This window comes from Phoenix dactylifera, chromosome 2 (genome assembly GCF_009389715.1).
Source record: "Phoenix dactylifera cultivar Barhee BC4 chromosome 2, palm_55x_up_171113_PBpolish2nd_filt_p, whole genome shotgun sequence".
Classification (NCBI taxonomy): domain Eukaryota; kingdom Viridiplantae; phylum Streptophyta; class Magnoliopsida; order Arecales; family Arecaceae; genus Phoenix; species Phoenix dactylifera.
The window spans coordinates 14,154,546-14,175,940 of NC_052393.1; the positions used below are offsets into that span (position 1 = coordinate 14,154,546).

Sequence of the window (21,395 nt, forward strand, 5' to 3'; positions counted from 1 at the left end):
CCCACGCTCCTCTAGAGACTGGAGCGTGGCAATGGATGCTTCTGTCTTCTCCATCCTTCTGAAGATGTTCCTTACCTCCTTCCGGTTCCATCTGCATAGTTGGCGCCTAATCAGCTCCAACTGGTGGGTCACTCTGTACATAGCGTCCCCCCACACTGACATTCCCCAGGACTCCCGCACCACGTCCCACGACCGAGGGTAGAAAAGCCATATCTTCTCAAAATAAAAAGGACTACCATACGGAGTGAGATGCAAGGTACTTACCAGGACGGGATAGTGGTCTGAAGCAGTTCGGGGTAACTGACACATCAAAAAATTTGGGTACCTTTGGATCCAGTTGGCCGTGGAAAAATCTCTATCAATCCTCTCCCAAATGCACGCGTGACTAGCCCTATTGTTGCACCAGGTAAATCTCGATCCGGTGAACCCAAGGTCAACCAGTCCATTATCCAAAAGAAAGTTCTGGAACTCCCTGACTTCGATCTTGTTAGTGAAGGCCCTCCCCCCTCGCTTCTCCTCCAGGCCATCAATATGGTTAAAAGTCCCTTGCAACCAGCATCCGGAGCCTCTACTGGATGAGATTGGTTGTCTCACCCCAAAGCAACCTCCTTTCCCTGTAGTCGGTGCTCGCATAGATTGCCAATAGGACTCAAAGGGGCTTACTCCACTTGAGGCCTGGGGTCTCTGCCATAACAGGATCAATCGAACCCTCCTCAGCCCGGCCCATCTCCACAACACCCTCAGCCCAACCTGCCATGTGAGCCCCACTCGGCCGACTCGGATTAGCCTCTAAGTCGGGGTTAACTAAACTCACCTCGTCCGCGGGGGTCCCCGAGTTACCGGCCCTGTTCGTCTTCTTCGGTGAGCTCTGTCGAGCCACCTTCTTGGGCTTCTGCTAGCCGTGGAAGTCTGGAGGCTACTCGGGCGAGCTCGGCCTATTCCGGGGAGAGCTCAGTCCTAACTGGGAGGAGGTCGGCCCCAAAGCTGACTCGGGGTGAGCTCGGTCTCCTTCCTCACCTTGACCTTGGCGTCGGTGGCCCTTTGCTGGCGGATGCGGCTGGTGGTCAACCACGGGCCGAACACCAACCGGCAGGCCTGGCCAGCGACCTCCGCCACTGGCTTCCATAGTGTTTCCTTCGGGACCTCCAGCACCATCAGCATAGGGGAGCAGCTTGGAGCCCCTCCTACTTTAGATCCGGCACCAGGAGAGGGTGTTGGCACTCGCTCTCCAAGTGACCGATTCAGGCATAGGAAAAGCAGAAGGCCGGCAGGTTTTCGTAAATGAACTCTTGCCAAAATCTCTGCTTCTCCCTTTAGATAAAAATGCCTGGCTTAAGTGGCTTGAGGGCGTCGATCTCGACCTTCACCCTAGAGTAGCCAAAACTCCGGAGTTGATCGGTGACGCCGTCCAGAACCAGTGGCTAGCCCGCCGCCACCGCGATGTCGAGAATAGAGTCCCACTCCCAGTACTCGAGCGGGAGGCACGACAGTCAGATATACACCATCATCCAACTGACTGTGTTGATGCCCAGAATGAAGTTCGGCTTCCACTCCTCCATAGCCAGCAACTGATTTGCCACCAGCCACGGCCCGTCCGCCAGAGCAACATCTCGGTCGTCTCGATTCTTGAACAGGAACGTGCACATCTCCTCTGCTATCAGAAACAACTCCACGTCATACTCCATTCTACCTATGATATGCAGCTCACGAGCCACCCATTCGGCCGGAACCCGCCGCTCCAAGTTGCGGACGACCACCATCATTGACGCCCAAGCACTCCAAGCCTTCCCCACCCGATCGGCCGGAAGCTCCAACACCTCGGCGAAGTGGCATTGGAAAACTTCCAACTCCTCCGTGATACGGTGGCTAGTCCACACAGGCTGTCGGGGTCGGGCCTGGGCCACTGTCGATCGCGATGGGGTGGTCCCAGCCACTCCCGGAGGTGACTTCTCGACACCCCTCATCGTCCCTTTGGCCACGCGCGCTCGCCAGCCCTCCCTGGCCACTGACCCCTCCAGTGCATTGTTGCTTCGATCTGCTATAGTCACAGCACACCAAGTGTTCGGGGAAAGTTTCACTCGATTGTTCGAAAATTGGAGCAAGAGGTATCCAATCGCACCAGGCATCTCAACCCTCAATGATCTTCAGCTAGAAACTACTGAACCCTAGCTTCACTATTGCTGCCACCACGTAGTCCAACACCTGATTGAGTAGATTGGTGTAGGTGAAATTGGTTCTGAGATCGAGGTAATTGATGGTGGAATGCCTTGTAAGAAAACATAGTCACGAGAGATGGAGGGACTGAAGGCCTAGACGCAGTAGGGTCGACATTAGATGGAGTGGGTGGGTGCGCTAGTAAATCTGCTACGATGAAAATTGAAATGCTAAACTTCAATCAGGTTCGCTCTAACTTACTTTTTGGGCCAAATAAATTATTCCAGCTAGCCCAATTGGGTTTGAGTTGGGCCCAATTAGGGGTCTAGCCCGTCCTACTTCCAGCACTACTTGAATCTAGGGTTTACTTGCCCCACGCTGCCAAATATACTTCTTGTTCATGATTACGTGGTATTTGTCTCATGGATTATTTTTGGAAGGTCTGATTTTTTTTTTTTCTTTTAATGAAATGCAGGTTAGAAGAAGGATACTTTTGACCAACAGTTATTGCCTTTGTTGCTCAAATACCTTCAGAGTTTCAAGCACTTCAGATGCTTGGTACCCACAGGCATCAAAATCCGTAAAAGCTGCCCTGGCTGCCCACGAATGAGACGAATTGCGGGTTGCCCATGACCACATAAATCAGCAGTTCGATAGGAATAATTAACATATGGGCCCTTTCTTTTGGTGGGTGGGTGGGGGTGTGTCATTGGGGATAATTTCAATGAAGCATGCTCCATAAAATTTACCTTTGCCCATCCTGTTGGGAAAAAACGAAATCATCAATCAGACATCACCTATTTGTTGTGCCAACCAAATGCTGACAATGCTAATGTAAATCGAATCCATGAACTTTCCAGTGGATTCAAAACTAATAGATGAAAGCCGAGAGATCAAAAAAGAATAAAACTAACATCCAACTTCATAGAATCCTAAGAAAAACTAAAGAACTAACTGATGCAAACATAAAAATTCGCCATGCATAAGTTCCTAATTTCATTATGTAGAACTACCAGTCAAAACATGCCTGCCAGTCATCTTGGTTCAATGACAAGGTTAAGAATGAAAGAGAACAGGGGCAGGAGAAGGAAGTGTATCTGAATAATGGTTGAATTTGTAACAAGATACTGACAGAACACCATTTTAATCAACTAAACTGTAAGATCTGATAACAGTACAATAAGACCTAAAAACATGAATCAATAAACAAAATTTTCTAGAAGCAGGTGTCCATCAAATTACATGATCAGTCCCATATGCACTGATGCGAATGCAAGGTCCCGGCGGAGAGCAGCTGTGCCATGAAGTCTGCAAGCCTCATGGCTCCAGGACCTGGGATCAAAACATCGACATTACCCCAGATCAAGCATGCGTCAGTATGACCTTTACCCAAACACCAGCCTCCTGGAACTATCTTGCTGGGACCACAATTCAGGACCTCCTGATCTATGTGGTCGAGAACAGGATCATCTCTGGCAAACCTTGTACCAAAGGCTGCACCACTCTGAGTCATATTCTCCAAGTCATTTGTAGTCAGTACATGCGGTTCCTTTTTTGGGGATGTGTCCCATACCACATAGTGTAGATCATGGTTAACAACAGTCCTGTTGAATTCAGGAGAGTTGCAGAGAACGGTTTGGAAGTAGTTTGTGCACGATGAAGGCGTGTTTCCATAGTACATAAGAAGAGTTCGTGGTAAATTGTCAGTATCCAAGATGCAATACTCCACAAATTTCCGGCTTAGGATTACCGAAGCAGAACCTGCTTAAACAGTAAACTGATCAGTATCTTAGCATCTCCTCTCCATAAGTTTGACAACTCTAATGATGTTTTTTGGGGGGGGTGGGGGGGGGGGGAGTTGATTGAACAAAAATGCAGTACATCAAAACCACCAACCCCACACTTCCCACCAGCCCACTGGAAAGGGGAAAAAAATTTACAGTTTATACAAACAAATATCATGACATAATATTATGTTAAACTCAACTGCAATAACCATAACCATCAAAAAAAATTTTTTTTTTTTTTTTAAGGCATTCGTGTGAGTTTCTTTCAGAACCTTCTATAACTCTCATCCAAGTTAAGTTTGGCATGTGCTGTACACACATCAATGTCCAGCTCCAAGAATATATGTCATATACGTTCAATTTGATACATGATAGACAGTTCAATGCTTTACAGATTTCCGTTGCAGCTTTAGGGCATGGTAGAAAGTTAGACTCTTCTAGTAATGATTTTGCCCCACACTTAGTAGATGAAATCTTTTATTGGGGGGTAATGCACCTGCAACTGCACCCGGTCCTGCACCACCTCCCGATTTTGGCAACTAAGGCCCCACCATAATGACATTAAAAGCAAATCTTCACCCTCTTTAAGCATTGGTCAAATTTCATTTTTGCTTGTATCATAATTAAGAAGTTGTGTTCAGAAAAACGTACACAATAATACATTCTAATATTTTATTTCACACAATATTTTGAAAATAAATGTGCAGTTAAAACTATGTTTCCCTTTGTGTCCCCGTATCTATTTTTTTCATGTTGTGAATATGTCAGTTCGCTATTTCAACACTGGCTTAGGCCATGGCCTCCTGCCAAAAAATGGACAGAAATTTAATCATTCCTTACTAGGACCTCCCTATATCTTCAGCAAAGATGCCAATATGATCTCAATCAAAATTTGACAAATAAGGTTCTGGTTTCCATTTCAGCTGGCTCCATTGAATTTCAGTTTCAGCAGTTTCAGTGGTTGCACCAAGTTTTCGAGTTTTGATCAACGAAGTAAGAAAAGTAAAAATATTAAAAATTAAATAAAAATGAAAAGAAACTAAGAAGAATTATACACAATATCTTAGAGTAAGTTATGCTATATAGCTTTTTTATTTATGTAGTTTGGACAATTTTAGGCTAAGACTGATAACACATATAGGTAAAATTCAAGCAAATTGATATTTCCTACCATGCACATATATATATATATATATATATATCACTTTATTTGATAATTGATTGTATTTAGCAAATATGAAACATTTAATGACTAGATCTTTCAAATATTTTCCTTCATTTTCTAGTATAACTCATAAACAAATTGAATTCGAGCATTTGGTTAACATTTTCTAGAACCAATTGGCTATGTAATCCAACACACATAGTTGTGGAATGTCGCATGTATTTTGTATAGAAAAGATATTATTCCTAGAAAATATCTCGTGTTTGTGCAAGAAAGCATTTATAAAGTACTCTAATAAAGGTGATTTTAAAGTTCCTAGCTCGCCAACCATTATGTTTATTATCTATTCCCACTTTTAACTCAACAAGAGAAAGAAAAACCATTACAAAATGATGTTATACAGCCTACATATGCAAATTGAGAAAGAAACGAGTCCAAAAATGATAATAAATATTAAAATATAACATAAAAAAGGTACTTATAATTAGTTTCAGTCAGTTTTCACTGAAACTAGACCAAAACAAGATAGTTTTGGTTTGGTCTCAACCAAAACCGATCAATTTCAGCTGAAAACAAAACTTGACCTCAATCAATTCTCTATTGCTTTGTCCTTGACCGTTCCAACCCTTATAAAGTGTAAACAAAGATTTCACCTTGAAATCTGTTCTTCCTTTGATAATATGCTCACAAACCTTTTCATAATACTTGACACCTAAACAAATGTGTGTCCTGCATCATTTTTCTCTTAAGATTTTCTTCTTTCAAGTATATTTAACTCAAATCCATGATCAGAACCTCTATTGCAGCTAAGGTTGTTCCTATCCAAATCACCTTAAGCTCCAACCACCCTGGTTGATCCTAGTCTCAACTTTTTCAAACATCTGGAAATGAATTAGACAAGATATTGAACTCTAAACAACCACCTAACCAGATATGTGTTCTCTTAGATAGTCAACATGGATATTGTAGATATACCTAGGTGCTTTGAGCACCTTGTACTCAGCCATTACTAGTGGTGCACAATAATAATCCACATGTATTGGCACTTCTAGTCAAGTGTCAACAACTACCTGTTTTTCTTTTTTTCTTTTTCTTTACTTTGATATCATGGGATATGAAATATATGCCTTTCCAATCATAAGAAACACTACTAGTCACGTTAATCTAGGAACCTATAGGCTAACATACTTATCATTTATATACTTAATACCTGTTTTGGTGGTACAGAAAGTGCTTACTTGAGGTTCTTAAAAAGTCAGACATTTTCAGGTACAAAGACAATTGGGGCACATTGCCTTAGTCATCAAACAAAATAATTATAAAAACAACCAGTATAATAGTTAGGATCTAATAGTTTGTAGGGTGTTACTCAAGAAGAAGAAATTAAATTTAAAAATTCAAAGCTAAGAAATCAAAGTCCTTTTGCTGAGAGATGAAAAACCAGTTACTTTCTTGTTAATTTGGAAGACGAAATGCAATCATGCTGGCCTTTTGGCCCCTAGTTATCAACTATTTTCCTCTTACACTTATCAACCTCCATCTTTCATCTTTCTTCTTCCACATTTAGTCTTTCGAGCAAAATGGTGACTAAATCACCACCACTTCAACAAGAGAAATGAATTGATACGAAGGGGGGGAAAAGGAAAAAAAAAAGACAAGAAGAGGGGGAAAGGAGAAAGAGGGTTACCATAGTCACAAATGAAGGCCCCCAGATGACATGCAAATACCACCCAATACATACAGGGAGGCATCAAAACCAAGCCTCAATCAAGAAACAAAAAAGGAAAATAGAGGGAAGCAGGGGAGTGAGAACAAGGGAATATAGCAATGCAGCATACAAAATATTATTATGCTAAAACCTCTACCCTAAACCGTCCATTTTGGAGGAGGCACATGATACACCCTTCACACCCTCCAATTAACCTCAAACAACATCAAAATAGTTGCTATCCCAAGCCAGAAAAGGCACACCTTAGATGCCAGAACATTCAAAATGATTTTCCACAAGGTCTGCGGAACTGTCCTGAACCGCCTGATTCAGGGCATCCCGGGCCGTGCCAATGGTGAGCCGGGACGATTCCGCCATTGAAATCGAACAACTCATCGGAGGGAAAGGAGGAAAAGAGAGAGAGAAAGTGGAGAAGGGAGGGAGAGGGAAAGGAGGAAAGAGAGAGGCTAGAGCCGGCTGGCGGAGGTCGGGGAGCCTCCGCACGGAGGATGCGGAGGCCGGAGAGACGCGGAGGCCGGGCTCCGCCTCCGGGCCCCTTTTATTTTTGAATTTTTAAGTTGAAGTCGGCAAACCCATTGCCGACTTCACTTAATTTTTGCCGACTTCAACTTAAAAAATCCAAAAATAAAAAGGGCTCGGAGGTGGAGCCCCGCATCCGCGTCTTCTTGGCCTCCGCCGGCTGGACCCGGCTTCTCTCTTCCCTCCTCGCCCTCTCCCTCCCTCCCCCGCTCTCTCTTTTCCTCTCTCGTTACTCCCTCTCCCCCCCATAGAAGATGTGTCAGTACGAGCCCGGCACGGCACGGTGCGGTCCCGACTCGTCCTGCCGGACAACCAGTACGATGTCCGGTACCGGTTCCGTCGTCCTTAATCCCCCATTTTGCACTTCATATTGAATACTTTAAAGGCATTCTAGCTCCACTAAACCTTGAACTGTGATAGCCTTGATTATCTCGAAGCTCTAATAATTTCTAATGCCAACAAGCCTAAATCTTCATGCAAATCTTTTCACCTATGCATCCATTAGGCTTCACCAATGTTGGGCTTCACCCCAGCCTACTCATTTGTCCTTAAAACTGCCACCACAAAGCATCGTCGGTGGCACAAAAGCACCTGAGAACCCCCACTTGCCAAGAAAGAAGAAGAGAAGAGAGAGGTTAGAAGGGGAAAAATAGAGAGAGCGAGTCCTGCTGCCAAATCTAGGTGCAGATTGGGGCTTCCTTGCTACTGCTGTTCACCGAGCCTTTGCCAAAATCGATGCAGCCCCATTTCTCCCACAATCCAACTCCAGCACCACTCATCACTCCACCTTGACATCTCCCTCATGGCCACCTCTGACTTCATTGTTACCGCCACAGTTGTCTGCTTAGCCGCTCACCAACCCAGGATCGAGAAGGCAGATCTCAACTAGCCATATCTTCGGCACAGTTCATCACCATGCCTAAACAGTGGGGACCCAACCATCATAGTTCTGCTATTACAGTCTTCCTTTGCTACCACAGCCTAATCGCCTGCTCAGTGCCTCCTTTTTTGCTCCACAACAAAAAGAGGGCCACTACTTGGCTGTCGAACTATAGCCACCACTGAACTAGGCTCCATCATAGCATTCATCACTTAGGGCTCCACCTATCTCCTCCACAAACTCTATCGGGCCTCTTATCTTTGCCACAATCTCCACCACTTGAGTCATCCACCCATCGCAAGGACTCTATGGTGTTTCACTTGCACTTCATTTCTCTTGTTGCCCGCCATATCAATTTAATATGGTCTATCATGTCACAACCCTCTTTATTTACTATAGCCTTTAATAATCTATAGCTCCTGAAAATCAAACTATTGTAGCAAAACAGCCATACTTGTGGAGTAAATACTTTGAAAATTGTCACTCTTAACCCACATTATATACAATGAAAAGTTAATCTTGATATCAAATATTTGTAAAAACACTAGGTAAAACATATTCGGTACAAACATTAGAAGTATTCCATATTCTTCTTTGTTAAACTCTGGAAATATGGTGACTGACTAGAAGAAAACTCAATAGTTTTGAACTACATCTCTACTTGCAGAAATACCCAGCCAGCTCAATATTTCTAATATGAAACTGAGCACTTTGAAAAATTTTGATCCTAGCTAACTTAAAATAAATTGGAAAACTTCAAAGGGTGCCATTAAGGGAAACAAGCTCATTGCTGACAATTAGAGTATTTACTTTCAGCTTTATGAAACAAAACCGTATTTACTGTAGACTGCTATTATACTCTCTGGCGGTTAGAATATATAAAGCTTATTAAAGTAATCTTTCCTTTGTCATAAATAATTTATCATTTTATGTCATTAGTATGAAGAAGTCGTGCAAATTAATTTTCTTAGTTCTACTTGCATAACATTGAAATTTTATGCGTATGGGTATGCTATGATGTGGATACTGCCAATAATGTTAATGTGATAAGAGTCACATGTAATTGCAAAAATTAGGCATCCCATGCTTCCAGATAAAGTTACATACTTAACAGACAAAAGTAGTTAAAATATCAAGTATAATAAGCTAAATAACAACCTGTAAATAACCTGTAGGCATTTGGCAACTCGCGCTTCTGTGTAGCATAGAACACTTCAGTCCTTGATGAGAGATAAAGACCAGGATCGACAATTATTAGTTTTTGTCGCTGAGACCTATTTCAAAAGGCACTTTCTGAGCCAACGATCACAAAATTAAATCATGCACAATGCATGATAATGGAAGAGAGGGGAAAAAACAAAGTACAATTCAGATGTCCATACTCTTTCCAACCAATATAACTTGAATGCTGAACAAAATTGAGATCCTTGGGTAAGAAAGAAAAAACATGAAGAAGATCTGCAAAACAATAAAAGTCTAGTCAAATATTCAGGGGAAAAAAAATCTAGTACAATAGCCTGACTGCCAAGTGGCAGATAGACATATGTTTAGAGTTTAGACTATACGTTAGATATTGCAAGTCGTGAACTTAGCAGATATTCCTTCCAAAGAAAAGAATTCTAACAAATAGCTGTCTAACTTAATTACTTTACAAACCATATACCACCATTTGGCACGTGAGACTGACATAGCTATTTCAACATCAACAGGCTTTCCCTGCCACTGGATGCCCCGCTACAATTCCACAAGGAGATGTAGGAGGAATTGGAGAGGCCATTGAGTCTGCCATCCCAAAATTTCCAAACTCCACAAAATACCTTCTCTAATGATTTGTATATCATATAAATCTTTATGGTTCAAATTTCAACTCGACAAACATACAGGTACTCCCCACTAATCTAACATAGCAAGCACATTGACCCTCCACATACAGGATATCCATATATCAGACATCATAGATGGGCATCAAAACAACCCCTCTCGGGTCATTGGATGACCAATCTAAAAGATGAATAAGATTTAAAACAAGAAGAGGAATGATGCGGTTGGATCCACTAGACCGCCTCGGACTTAATCATTTGGTTATTTTTGCTTTTGAGTCCTTGATGTTAATTTTATTTCAGCATAGCCTTGCTCGGGTTAGCCGACTTGGCCTTTATTAGAGTCGCTTTGGGTTTAGTTGTTTCTTGAATTCAATTAGATCAAGTCAAGTTAAGGGGTCAAGTAGCCACCTATAAATAGATGTGGTGAGCACCTATTTCAGCATGCAAAAATTAATTGAAAGGCTTTTGCCCTAGCTCTCTTCCCTTCTCTCTTCTCTTCTTGCGACGCCTTCCCCCTCTCCCTAGGCCGCCGTCCAAGGCCGCTGCCCCCTCCTTCATCCGGCTGCACCACCTCTGTCCCGAGAGGCCAGCCACCTCCTCCCTCTTCTTCCTCTCCTCCTTGATCCCTTCCAGCTTCTACAAACAACTCCATCCCGTTGGATTATCAGCCCGTCCTTCCCTGCGCAGTCATCAGTCGGAGGCTGATATCTTAAGATCCCGACGTCCTCTCTAGACCCACGACCTACCGCTGGAAAGCTAACGCGGAGATCTACAACATATCCAAAATTGAGATCGATCTGACGGACGGATCTTTAGAAATCGTGTCTGCAATCAGGTCGGAACTACCCTTCCAGAAATCAAGAAGAGTCAAGAATCTTGGGATACGGATCAAATTCTATCGGATCGCATCAATTTGGTATCAGAGCAGTTCAATCCTTGGCCTTGGAAGATGGTGAACACCCGCTCTACAACCTCGAAGCAGCAAGAAGCGGCATCTTCAAGGGGCGTCGACCCACATCAAGAAGGCTCGCGATCACCCGCGGCCTCGGCGGACCTGAGACCCGATCTTGATTCCACCGACCGTCTCTTGGAGTTCTTGCGTGGGAATCAAACAACTATGCAGCAGAGCCAACAACAATTGATGGAGAAGATGGATACCACGCAACGCCATATCGAGATGATGTTGCAACTATTGCTAAATCAGAGGCAAGAAACTCCACCGGGGGGAGCTCCGCGTCGGACCCGGGTGGAATCTCCGGCCCCCACCCGTGGACGACCAGGACGGAGGGGACCCCCTCCTCGTGAGCCTCTCCTTCCCAACCCACCAGAGGAGATGCGGCTGGACCAAGGAGAAGATCGACCTAGACCTCGACCCGAGCTCATACCGATTGGCGCACGCGCTAGGGCTCGGGGGATGAGCCCGATAGGCATCGACGACGGGTTGGATATGGAGGATGATCCCATCCAGAATTTTCAGATGAGGAACCAGCGTGTGGGGGAGTACCCACGCCGAGGATATGAACGAGATCGGGACCGTAATGGAGATCGAGAGGGAGGAAATCGCGGACTGACTCTTAGGCTGAAATTTCTCAAGTTTAAAGACGGCGATCCTCTCGATTGGGTGTATCGAGCTGAGCGGTTCTTTCACTACCATGGCACAGCGGAGGACCAAAAGGTATTGATCTCATCTTTTCACCTAGAAGAGACCGCCCTGCGATGGTTTCAAACCGCCGACCGAGCCCGACCTTTCAACGGTTGGGAGGATTTTTCTGCAGCAATTTGTCGGCGTTTCGGCCCTACCGAGTACGATTACTTCCAGTCTATGCTATCAAGGGTCACCCAAAAGACTACTGTTAGAGCCTTTCAAGAGGAGTTTGAGAGGATCAGCAACCGAGTGGTGGGGTGGAGCGACTCCGCGCTGAAAAGCGTATACCTCGGAGGACTTCGTGTCGACATTCAAGCCGAGGTGAGGACTTTGCGGCCACAATCTCTGGAGGATGCCTTTGCCTTGGCCCTAATGGTGGAAGAGAAGATCAAGACCACTTGATCAGCGGCACGGGGCAGCTGGACCAACCCCCGGGCTGGCCAAACCGCAGGGGGCTCCATCGGCCAGCCGAGAGCGCCGACGGTTGCAGCAGCCAACATAGGGCCGAGGACCCCTCTTCGCTTGTCAGGTGACGTCAAAAGGGTTGAGCGTCCACCCGGGAGGACCTTGACACCAGCACAAGTGGAGGAACGTCGAGCAAAAGGCCTATGTTTTCGCTGCGACGAGAAATTTACACCGGGACACCGGTGTGCGCGGCCCATCGGAGCGGTGATGTTGATCGACGGATTGGAGGACGAGGCCGTGGCTGAAGATGGTGATGAGGTTGCTGAGGACGAGCCCCAAGATTTAGTGGCCAAGGAAGAGGACGTGCCACCTCAGATTTCATTGCATGCCTACTCCGGATCGGCGACACCGAAAACGCTACGCGTGGACGGCATGATCAAAAGACGTGTGGTGCGTATCCTCATAGATACGGGCAGCACCCACAATTTTTTGGATGAGAGGCTCGTCAAACAGATCGGTCTCATAGCAGAGCCGACATTGGGCTTCGACGTGGCATTGGGTGACGGAGCCACGTTGAGGGCGGAGGGCATATGCCGAGGCATCACTTTGACGATCCAGGGCAGCCAATTCAAGCTCGATCTCTATCCGTTGGCATTACGAGGAGCTGATTTGGTCCTTGGTACGTAGTGGCTGCAGAGTCTTGGCCCGGTTACATTCGACTTCGCCGAGATGTGGGTGACTTTCAGACGGAGCGGACGGCGAGTTAGATTGGATGGCATTCGGCCTAGCCCAAGGGCTGCACTTCAGCCCCTAGTCGGCTTGCCCGGACCCGGCGCGCACAGCTACTTGATGCAGCTCTTACCTCTGTCGACGGAGACCACGACGGAGGCAGGTATACCTACTGATTTGGCTGCTCTCTTACAGGGGTTCGCAGATTTATTTGAAGAGCCTCATGGTCTTCCACCCGAGAGGGAGCACGATCATCACATAGAGATTGTACCGGGAGCAGAACCGGCGAATGTGAGGCCTTACCGCTACCCGCACGTTCAGAAGGAGGAGATCTCAAAGATGGTACGAGAGATGTTGGAGAGCGGCATCATTCAGCCCAGTAGAAGCTCATATTCATCGCCGGTGCTGCTGGTACATAAGAAGGACGGGACGTGGCGATTCTGCATCGACTACTGGGCACTTAACACGATCACCGTTAAGGACCGGTATCCGATTCCAGTCATCGAGGAGCTGTTGGATGAGCTTGCTGGTGCGGAATACTTCAGCAAACTTGATCTCCGTGCCGGATACCACCAGATCCGTGTCAGGCCCGAAGATGTGCACAAGACGGCGTTTCGGACACACGATGGCCATTATGAGTTCCAGGTGATGCCGTTCGGCCTCACCAATGCACCAGCGATGTTCCAGGGGCTCATGAATGACATATTCAGACCATTACTACGACGGTATGTCCTTGTATTCTTCGATGACATACTGGTTTACAGTCGTTCATGGCAGGAGCACCTAGAGCACTTAGAGGAAGTGCTGAAAATTCTGCGCAGAAATCAATTGAAGGTAAAGCGATCCAAGTGCCTATGGGCCGAGCCGAAGGTCGAGTACCTAGGCCATGTCATCTCTGCTGCAGGTGTGGAGCCGGACCAAGCAAAGATACATTGCATGACCGAGTGGCCGCTACCTAAGAACCAAAAGGAGCTGCGAGGATTTTTGGGCCTAACCGGTTATTACCGCCGGTTTGTGGAGGGATATGGAAAGATCGCCGCGCCACTGACCCTGTTGCTGCGAAAGGGCGAGTTTAGATGGACCGAGGCAGCGACGGAAGCGTTCGAGAAGCTCAAGGAAGCCATGACGACGGCCCCGGTTTTGGCGCTACCCAATTTCGCCAAACCGTTTGTAGTCGAGTGCGATGCTTCCGGTGCCGACATTGGTGCTGTTTTGATGCAGGAGGGACGGCCAATTGCTTTCATGAGCAAGGCGTTGTCCCCTAGGACCCGCTCGCTGTCCACATATGAGAGGGAGATGATGGCGGTCATCCATGCAGTCACAAAGTGGAGGCCGTACCTTATCGGCCGCCGATTCATCGTTCGGACTGATCAGCAGAGCCTTCCATTTTTTCTTGAGCAGCGCATACATACTCCAGCCCAGCAGAGGTGGGTGTCGAAGCTTCTCGGCTACGACTATGAGATGGTGTACAAAAAGGACGCAGAAAATCGAGTGGCGGATGCACTATCGCGCCATCCCGAGTCCGGCGAGTTGGCGGCTTTGACTACGCCGGTTTTTTCTTTTATTTCAGACTTGAGGACCGCCACATGCCGGGATCCGGACCTAGTACAGATCCAGAGGGAGTTGGCAGCAGATCCGAGCAGTCATCCCGAGATGGAGGACCGAGATGGGTTGATTCTGGACCATGGGTTGATCTGCGTACCCACCGATTCAGCCATGCGGCAGGTATTGATCCAGCACTTCCATGATACTCCTTTTGCTGGACACGAGGGATTGTTCAGGACTTACAAGAGGCTGAGCCAGAGCTGTACGTGGGTAGGCATGAAGGCAGCGGTCAGAGCTTATGTACAGCAATGCGATGTGTGCCAAAGGGCGAAGGCGGATTCACTGCGACCTGCGGGTCTACTTCAGCCTTTACCGATTCCTGATCAGGTTTGGGAGGATGTGTCGATGGACTTCATTGAGGGGCTGCCATTAGTTCGAGGGTACTCAGTGATCATGGTCGTTGTGGACCGCCTCAGCAAGTATGCCCACTTTTCGGCGCTCGCACATCCATTTTCTGCTCGACGGGTGGCAGAGGTCTACATACGGGACATTGCTCGATTACATGGTATGCCTCGGACTATTGTTTCTGATCGTGACCGCATTTTTGTTAGCGCATTCTGGCAGGCTTACTTCAAACAGCAAGGGACGAAGCTTGCCATGAGCTCGGCTTACCACCCTCAGACCGATGGGCAGACGGAGGTGGTAAACCGCTGCATCGAGCAGTACTTGCGCTGTATGATTGGTGATCGGCCCCGAGAGTGGCTTTCTTATTTACCTTGGGCCGAGTATTCGTACAACACCGCTTTCCACTCAGCCATAGGGATGACACCCTTTGCGGCGGTGTATGGACGAGTACCACCGACGCTGCGAGTTTATGATCCACTGTCACATGCGGACCGGACAGAGGCAGATTTTGAGCTCTTAGACCGCGATGCTACCTTACGGCGGTTAAAGTTCCACATAACGACTGCGCAAAACAGAATGAAGCAGCTGCATGATCGGAAGCACAGAGATCCAGTATACGAGGTGGGCGACTGGGTATACGTCAAGGTGCAGCCTTATCGACAGTTGACACTGCGGCCCATGGCGAACCAGAAGCTCTCTCATCGCTTCTATGGGCCCTTTCAGATAATGGAGCGCATTGGACCCGTGGCGTATCGCTTGGACTTGCCGACTACATCGAGAGTTCACCCGGTATTCCACGTGTCGCTTCTGAGGGCCCAGCTTGGACCCAAGACATCTGTCGGCCCAATCATACATGAGCCACCGGAGGACGAGGTAGTGGAGCCGGTTCGAGTGCTGGCGAAGCGCAGAATACGAGTAGAAGGACGACTGGAAACCCAGATACTAGTGGAGTGGCTGGGTAGAGCAGCAGACCAGGCCACATGGGAGTTTGAGATTGAGATACTTGATCGTTTCCCTGACTTCCGACCTTGAGGACAAGGTTAAGGGAAGCGTGGTGGAGTGATGCGGTTGGATCCACTAGACCGCCTCGGACTTAATCATTTGGTTATTTTTGCTTTTGAGTCCTTGATGTTAATTTTATTTCAGCATAGCCTTGCTCGGGTTAGCCGACTTGGCCTTTATTAGAGTCGCTTTGGGTTTAGTTGTTTCTTGAATTCAATTAGATCAAGTCAAGTTAAGGGGTCAGGTAGCCACCTATAAATAGATATGGTGAGCACCTATTTCAGCATGCAAAAATTAATTGAAAGGCTTTTGCCCTAGCTCTCTTCCCTTCTCTCTTCTCTTCTTGCGACGCCTTCCCCCTCTCCCTAGGCCGCCGTCCAAGGCCGCCGCCCCCTCCTTCATCCGGCTGCACCACCTCTGTCCCGAGAGGCCAGCCACCTCCTCCCTCTTCTTCCTCTCCTCCTTGATCCCTTCCAGCTTCCACAAACAACTCCATCCCGTTGGATTATCAGCCCGTCCTTCCCTGCGCAGTCATCAGTCGGAGGCTGATATCTTAAGATCCCGACGTCATCTCTAGACCCACGACCTACCGCTGAAAAGCTAACGCGGAGATCTACAACATATCCAAAATTGAGATTGATCTGACGGACGGATCTTTAGAAATCGTGTCTGCAATCAGGTCGGAACTACCCTTCCAGAAATCAAGAAGAGTCAAGAATCTTGGGATACGGATCAAATTCTATCGGATCGCATCAAGAAATAATCACAAAATAACATCAGCATTAAGGTAACTTCTCGCTACAAAGAACAACAATTAAAATCGGTGCATCAAGCAATATTTTTCCCCTTTTCAAGTCCAAAAAAAGAGGTCGTACGGTTCAAGGATAGACAGCTGAAAACATTAAAAGACATTACGATGATCACATTTACATTTTGCTAATAAAACGTGGTGTTGATGGAGTTATTCAGTGATCTAGGCACTCCACCAAAGAACCGAACTCTTAGTTCCCAATTTCTCAATCGAAAGATAATCACATAATCTTAGAAAATGAGCATTCTCAAGGTTATATCATCTTGAAAAGGAAAGATTCCAGCATAAATTGTTGAAATCACCACTTATCCTAAAAGCTTAAGCTGATAGGATGAGGTAGATTTATTTATATATTTTATATTTTCTTACGCTTCTTTTCATATGTGGGCCGGACTTTTCTTTAATGGGCGAGCCCAACATGTGAAATTTTTAATAATGAGGTTAAAGAGTGTGGAGACAGGGTTCGAACTCAGGACCTCTGCTCTGATACCATGTTGAAATCATCACTTATCCTAAAAGCTTAAGCCGATAGGATGAGGTAGATTTATTTATATATTTTATATTTTCTTACATAAATAACCAAAATTCCATGAAAAGAAAGCGGAGAGAGAGAGAGAGAGAGACTCGGATCATACCATCCTGGGTGACGAGAGGGTAATCGGAGGCATGGAGATTGATGAACCAGTCCCAATTAGGGCCGAGGCGGAGGAGGATGGCTGCGGCGTGGAGGGTGGCGGCGAGGGCGGAGGAGCCGCGGGGGTTGGCGAAGTCGGACTTTCCGATGACGTGGACATTGCCGGCGGATCGGAATGCCGGAACGGCGCGGACGGCGCGGGCGAGGCGGTCGCGCTGGGCCTGGGGGGCGGCGCCGTCGAGGTGGAGGAGGTAGAGGTTCCTTGGGTGGTAGGTGGCGCGGAGGAGGCGGAGGAGGCGGTCGGCGTCGCCGACGGTGCCCGAGAGGAGGTAGGCGAAGGAGGGGGTGGGCGGTGAGGAGGAGATGAGAGCGGCGGCGGAGGATCGGAGCGGGGCGGCGGAGGAGGAGGAGGAGGAGGAGGAGGGCGGGGAGGAGAATGGGAGGACAAGGAAGAGGAAGAGGAGGGCGACGAAGACGGTGACGAGAATGCAGGAGAGGCGACGGGACAGCGGAGGAGGAGCCGACTGCATTATTGTTGTTACTATGCCCCCCTCTTTCTCCTTTTTTGTTCGCGATCGTTGCTTGTCCAGCCGGTGAAGCTGTGAGTAAACGTGATAGGCAAATCACAGCCGTCCATCTTTCTCGTTTCAGGTGGGAGATTATAAAGAAATATATTCAGGTAGTTGAGAGGGTGTTTTGTGTGGGTGCACCCGTTAAACAAATTTGACTCCAGGGCTGCCGCATGGTCCAGTGTCTCTTTCTTGAAATATTGGTTGGTGCATTTTGAGGTCATCATCATTTCTCGGGGTTCTTTGAAAAATCCACTATGATTGGGCTAGAGAAAGATAAAAAAAAAAAAAAATCTCAATCGGTGTGTTTTTCTCTCGCATAGACTGTCCATTGCATAAATCCAATAGAAAATGCAGCCCAATGCTACTTGTTTGAAAAATCTAGCAGAATTGAACTAAATTTTCTACCAAAATTTGACCTGTTGGCCTGCCCGGCCGATATTATTTTAAAAATGTCTATTCAAATAGACCATCCATTTCATGAATTCAATGGAAAATGCAGCTCAATGCTCCTTGTTTGAAAAATACAACAAAATTGAACTGAATTTTCTACAAGAATTTGACCTTTTTGGCGCTGTGGAGGTAACAGATTGACATGAGCATAGTCGAATAGACTATCCACTCCATGAATTCTATTGAAATCCACCCACAAAAGCGAAGAAGACTTCCACAACTTATATTTGCCCCAGTTGAGTATAAGATCAGCCCAAATACATTCAAACATCCCAATCTCATTCTAAATATGAAATATGCATGCAATAACTGATTGAAATGATACATGAAACCGGTAGTTCATACCAATTGAAACAATTAACCCCCTCTTCAAGATTGATGAGGAAGAATGCATGCAGTAATTGACACTAAAAGTTTTCCAGACACAAATAGTGTTGCCATACAAGGTTGCTGTCGCTCAGAAAGGTACAGTTAATGGAAGAGTGGACCAAGCCAAGGCAACCACAAGTTCAGCAGAAGTCATATTTTTTTTTTCTTTTTTTTTGGTAGCCAGCAGAAGTCATATTTAAAAATGTCATCTGTCAGGCTTGCATCAGGGAGTAATTGTTGGTTAGATTAGCCACCACTGTCTCATGGCCTTAATTTAATCCCAACTTATTTAATAGTTTGCCTTCAGTTAAGTGGTCGGCCATCGCTTGGAAAATTTAGTAGGCATTTGGCGCTATGCATATGGCATTTAAAACTAAACGAAGATTACGGGCATCGCCATCTCTGTTTTTCTGAAGCAACTACTCCATAGAATGACGATCCCATTCAAGGTTTAATCGCTGCTCTGTAAACAAAGAATTTGTGATGGCAGAATTGCCACAGCATGGAGTGAACAGTGAAATGAGGCTAAATAATGCAGTCATGGCAATGCATAGGATGCAACGAGCCATCAATCCATTCTGTCAAAATCCATGGCATAAATTTTCCCTTTCGTGTTGCTTTGACTGCCGACTCATAGTTGGCCACATGATTCAAATAAAATATCGGATGAAACCAACTTGATGGTTTACGCATGCTGCCCTCGAGGAAAAAAAAGAAGATAGAGTATATATGTAACTGTTGCTGGAAATTGGACCCGGGGGCGCCCGCGAACCGAGGAGGAGGAGCTCTGGCGAACACTAGCGGACGGCGATCCGTCGGCGAGCGGCGTCCTCCGGGGGACTTGCAAGAAGCCGGTGGCCGGGCTTTTCCGGCGCCGGCCCTCCGATGCCTAAGTCAGAGGGGGGCTTAATTTTGGAGAAGAGAGAGGGACTGTATGTGAAGTCCGAAAAATCCCCTTGGGAGGAAGAAGCCTCCTTTCTTTTAGAGAGAGAAGCTCCCCTTTTATAGGGAGAGTGGCAGGGTTACCTGTGATGTGACTGGGCGAATTAATAGGTTACCGTCACGATTGGATGTGGGCGTGGAAGTAATGAGTTGCCGTGGATGGCCCGTTCCCATCATGGGAGGAGATGGCGTGCAGCCAGAGCTTGCTTGAGGCGCGCAGTGCAGTACATTCTTAGGAATGATGAGGCGTTGACAGTCGTAGCAGAGTATGGTTCCTGATTAATATGTCGTGGCGTGGCCGGCAAGTAAAACATGGTGCGGTAAGGCTGCTGCAGGGTATGGCCGCAGCATATAGACGACGAGGTCGGCCTTCTGAGGTCAGCTCAGCCTTCTGGTCTCGTCCTGCTGGTCTTAGCCTTATCATAAATTAATAGCTTATTCATAGCACTTATCATTATTTTAATTCACATATTTTTGTAAATTCAACTAAAAATTGAATTATCTTCATCTTTGCATTATTAAAAATAATTTGATTTTTGCTTGATTATATTGGTCCATCTAATGTATGCAGGTCGAATCAAATTCATCTAGGATGACCCCTGAACCCAAATCACACGCACCCTATGAATCAGGTCCTCTTAGATTATGATTCAGCCTCTCAAACCCACTCTTCAGCTTGTGTGCACGCCGTTCACAGAGCCACATCTAAACCTTTTTATCCACCCAGCCATCCCAAGTTCATGCATTCCAACATCTTACATAGCCAAGATCCTCCACGTTCCAATGCCTCCCCATCGTATCTTCATCACGAGTTCATCTACCCAACGTCCTCCCAGATTTCTTCTTCGAACGCCATCCCGTGCATCATCCAATCCAACCGGATCCCAGACTTCTTCCCAACGTCTGCTATCATCCCGATTAACCCCAGCTCCTTCATTCTGTTTTCTTCCCAGTGTCTATATCTCCACGGGATAAAATCAAATCCCACAGACTTCCCAGCTTCAGCCGAGATCCCAACTTATCTCCCCTGTTTCATGTTCAATCCGTTCGTAATCATCCCGTTAATCCATGCGCTCCCAGCCGTATCCCATTCCGAATCACGGCTCTTCACTCCTTCCCAGCCGAATCAACCAACCTTCTCCGGATTCCACGTCCACGAACAGATCCAGCGTCAACCTTCCGAGTCTATCCACAGCTCCAAGTCCAACAATTCCACATCATCCTCCCAGCCGCTGGGATCTTTCAACGCCCACGCAATGAAGAAGCGTCGGTCTCTTCCGGATCATGTCCAGTGTCAGCAAGAATCCAGCTGAATCCAACCCTCGGCAACCATCTCCTCTTCATCACCCACGGATTCTTCACATCCGCGGATCACACCCAGCCAGCTTCCGATCTTTTCTCTCTTCAAAACAGAACCAGCTAAATCCCAGCATTCAGCCGCGTCCAAGTTCCCTCCACGTCCACGTTTGATCCAAGCCAATCTATTCAACATCCTCATCTCCCACGAATCAAACCAACTTTCCTCCCAGCATCTAGATATTACGTTGCCAGACGCCTCCAATCCGCAACAAATCTTCTCCACGCCTCCCCTGTTTCCCAACATTCATCTAAAACCAAGCCTCACCCTCTTCTCCCGCGATACAGATCAAGCTTCCAGCACCTTCACTCCTAATGCCCGAGCTGCCGAATCCCATGAATCATTCCCTGTTTCACGCATCTTTATCTTCTTCAAATTCCCAGCATCCCGTTCGTGAACCATATCCTCCCCTGTTCCGAGTTCATCCCTTCTCCCACGATTCTCCCACGGATCATTATGCATCTAACGAATA

The 21,395-nt window shown here is 46.7% G+C and overlaps 1 protein-coding gene across 1 annotated transcript; it reads right to left on the bottom strand.

The window, feature by feature from the left end:
- Positions 1-3,217: 3,217 nt before the first annotated feature.
- LOC103720506 (beta-glucuronosyltransferase GlcAT14A-like) lies at positions 3,218-17,798 on the bottom strand. The gene is made up of 4 exons (XM_008810229.4): positions 17,235-17,798; positions 9,617-9,692; positions 9,393-9,508; positions 3,218-3,915 (listed from the first exon to the last, which is right to left on the bottom strand). Exons 1-4 carry the CDS (start codon positions 17,761-17,763, stop codon positions 3,401-3,403), a joined length of 1,236 nt encoding a protein of 411 aa, XP_008808451.1. The 5' UTR covers positions 17,764-17,798; the 3' UTR covers positions 3,218-3,400.
- Positions 17,799-21,395: the final 3,597 nt, after the last annotated feature.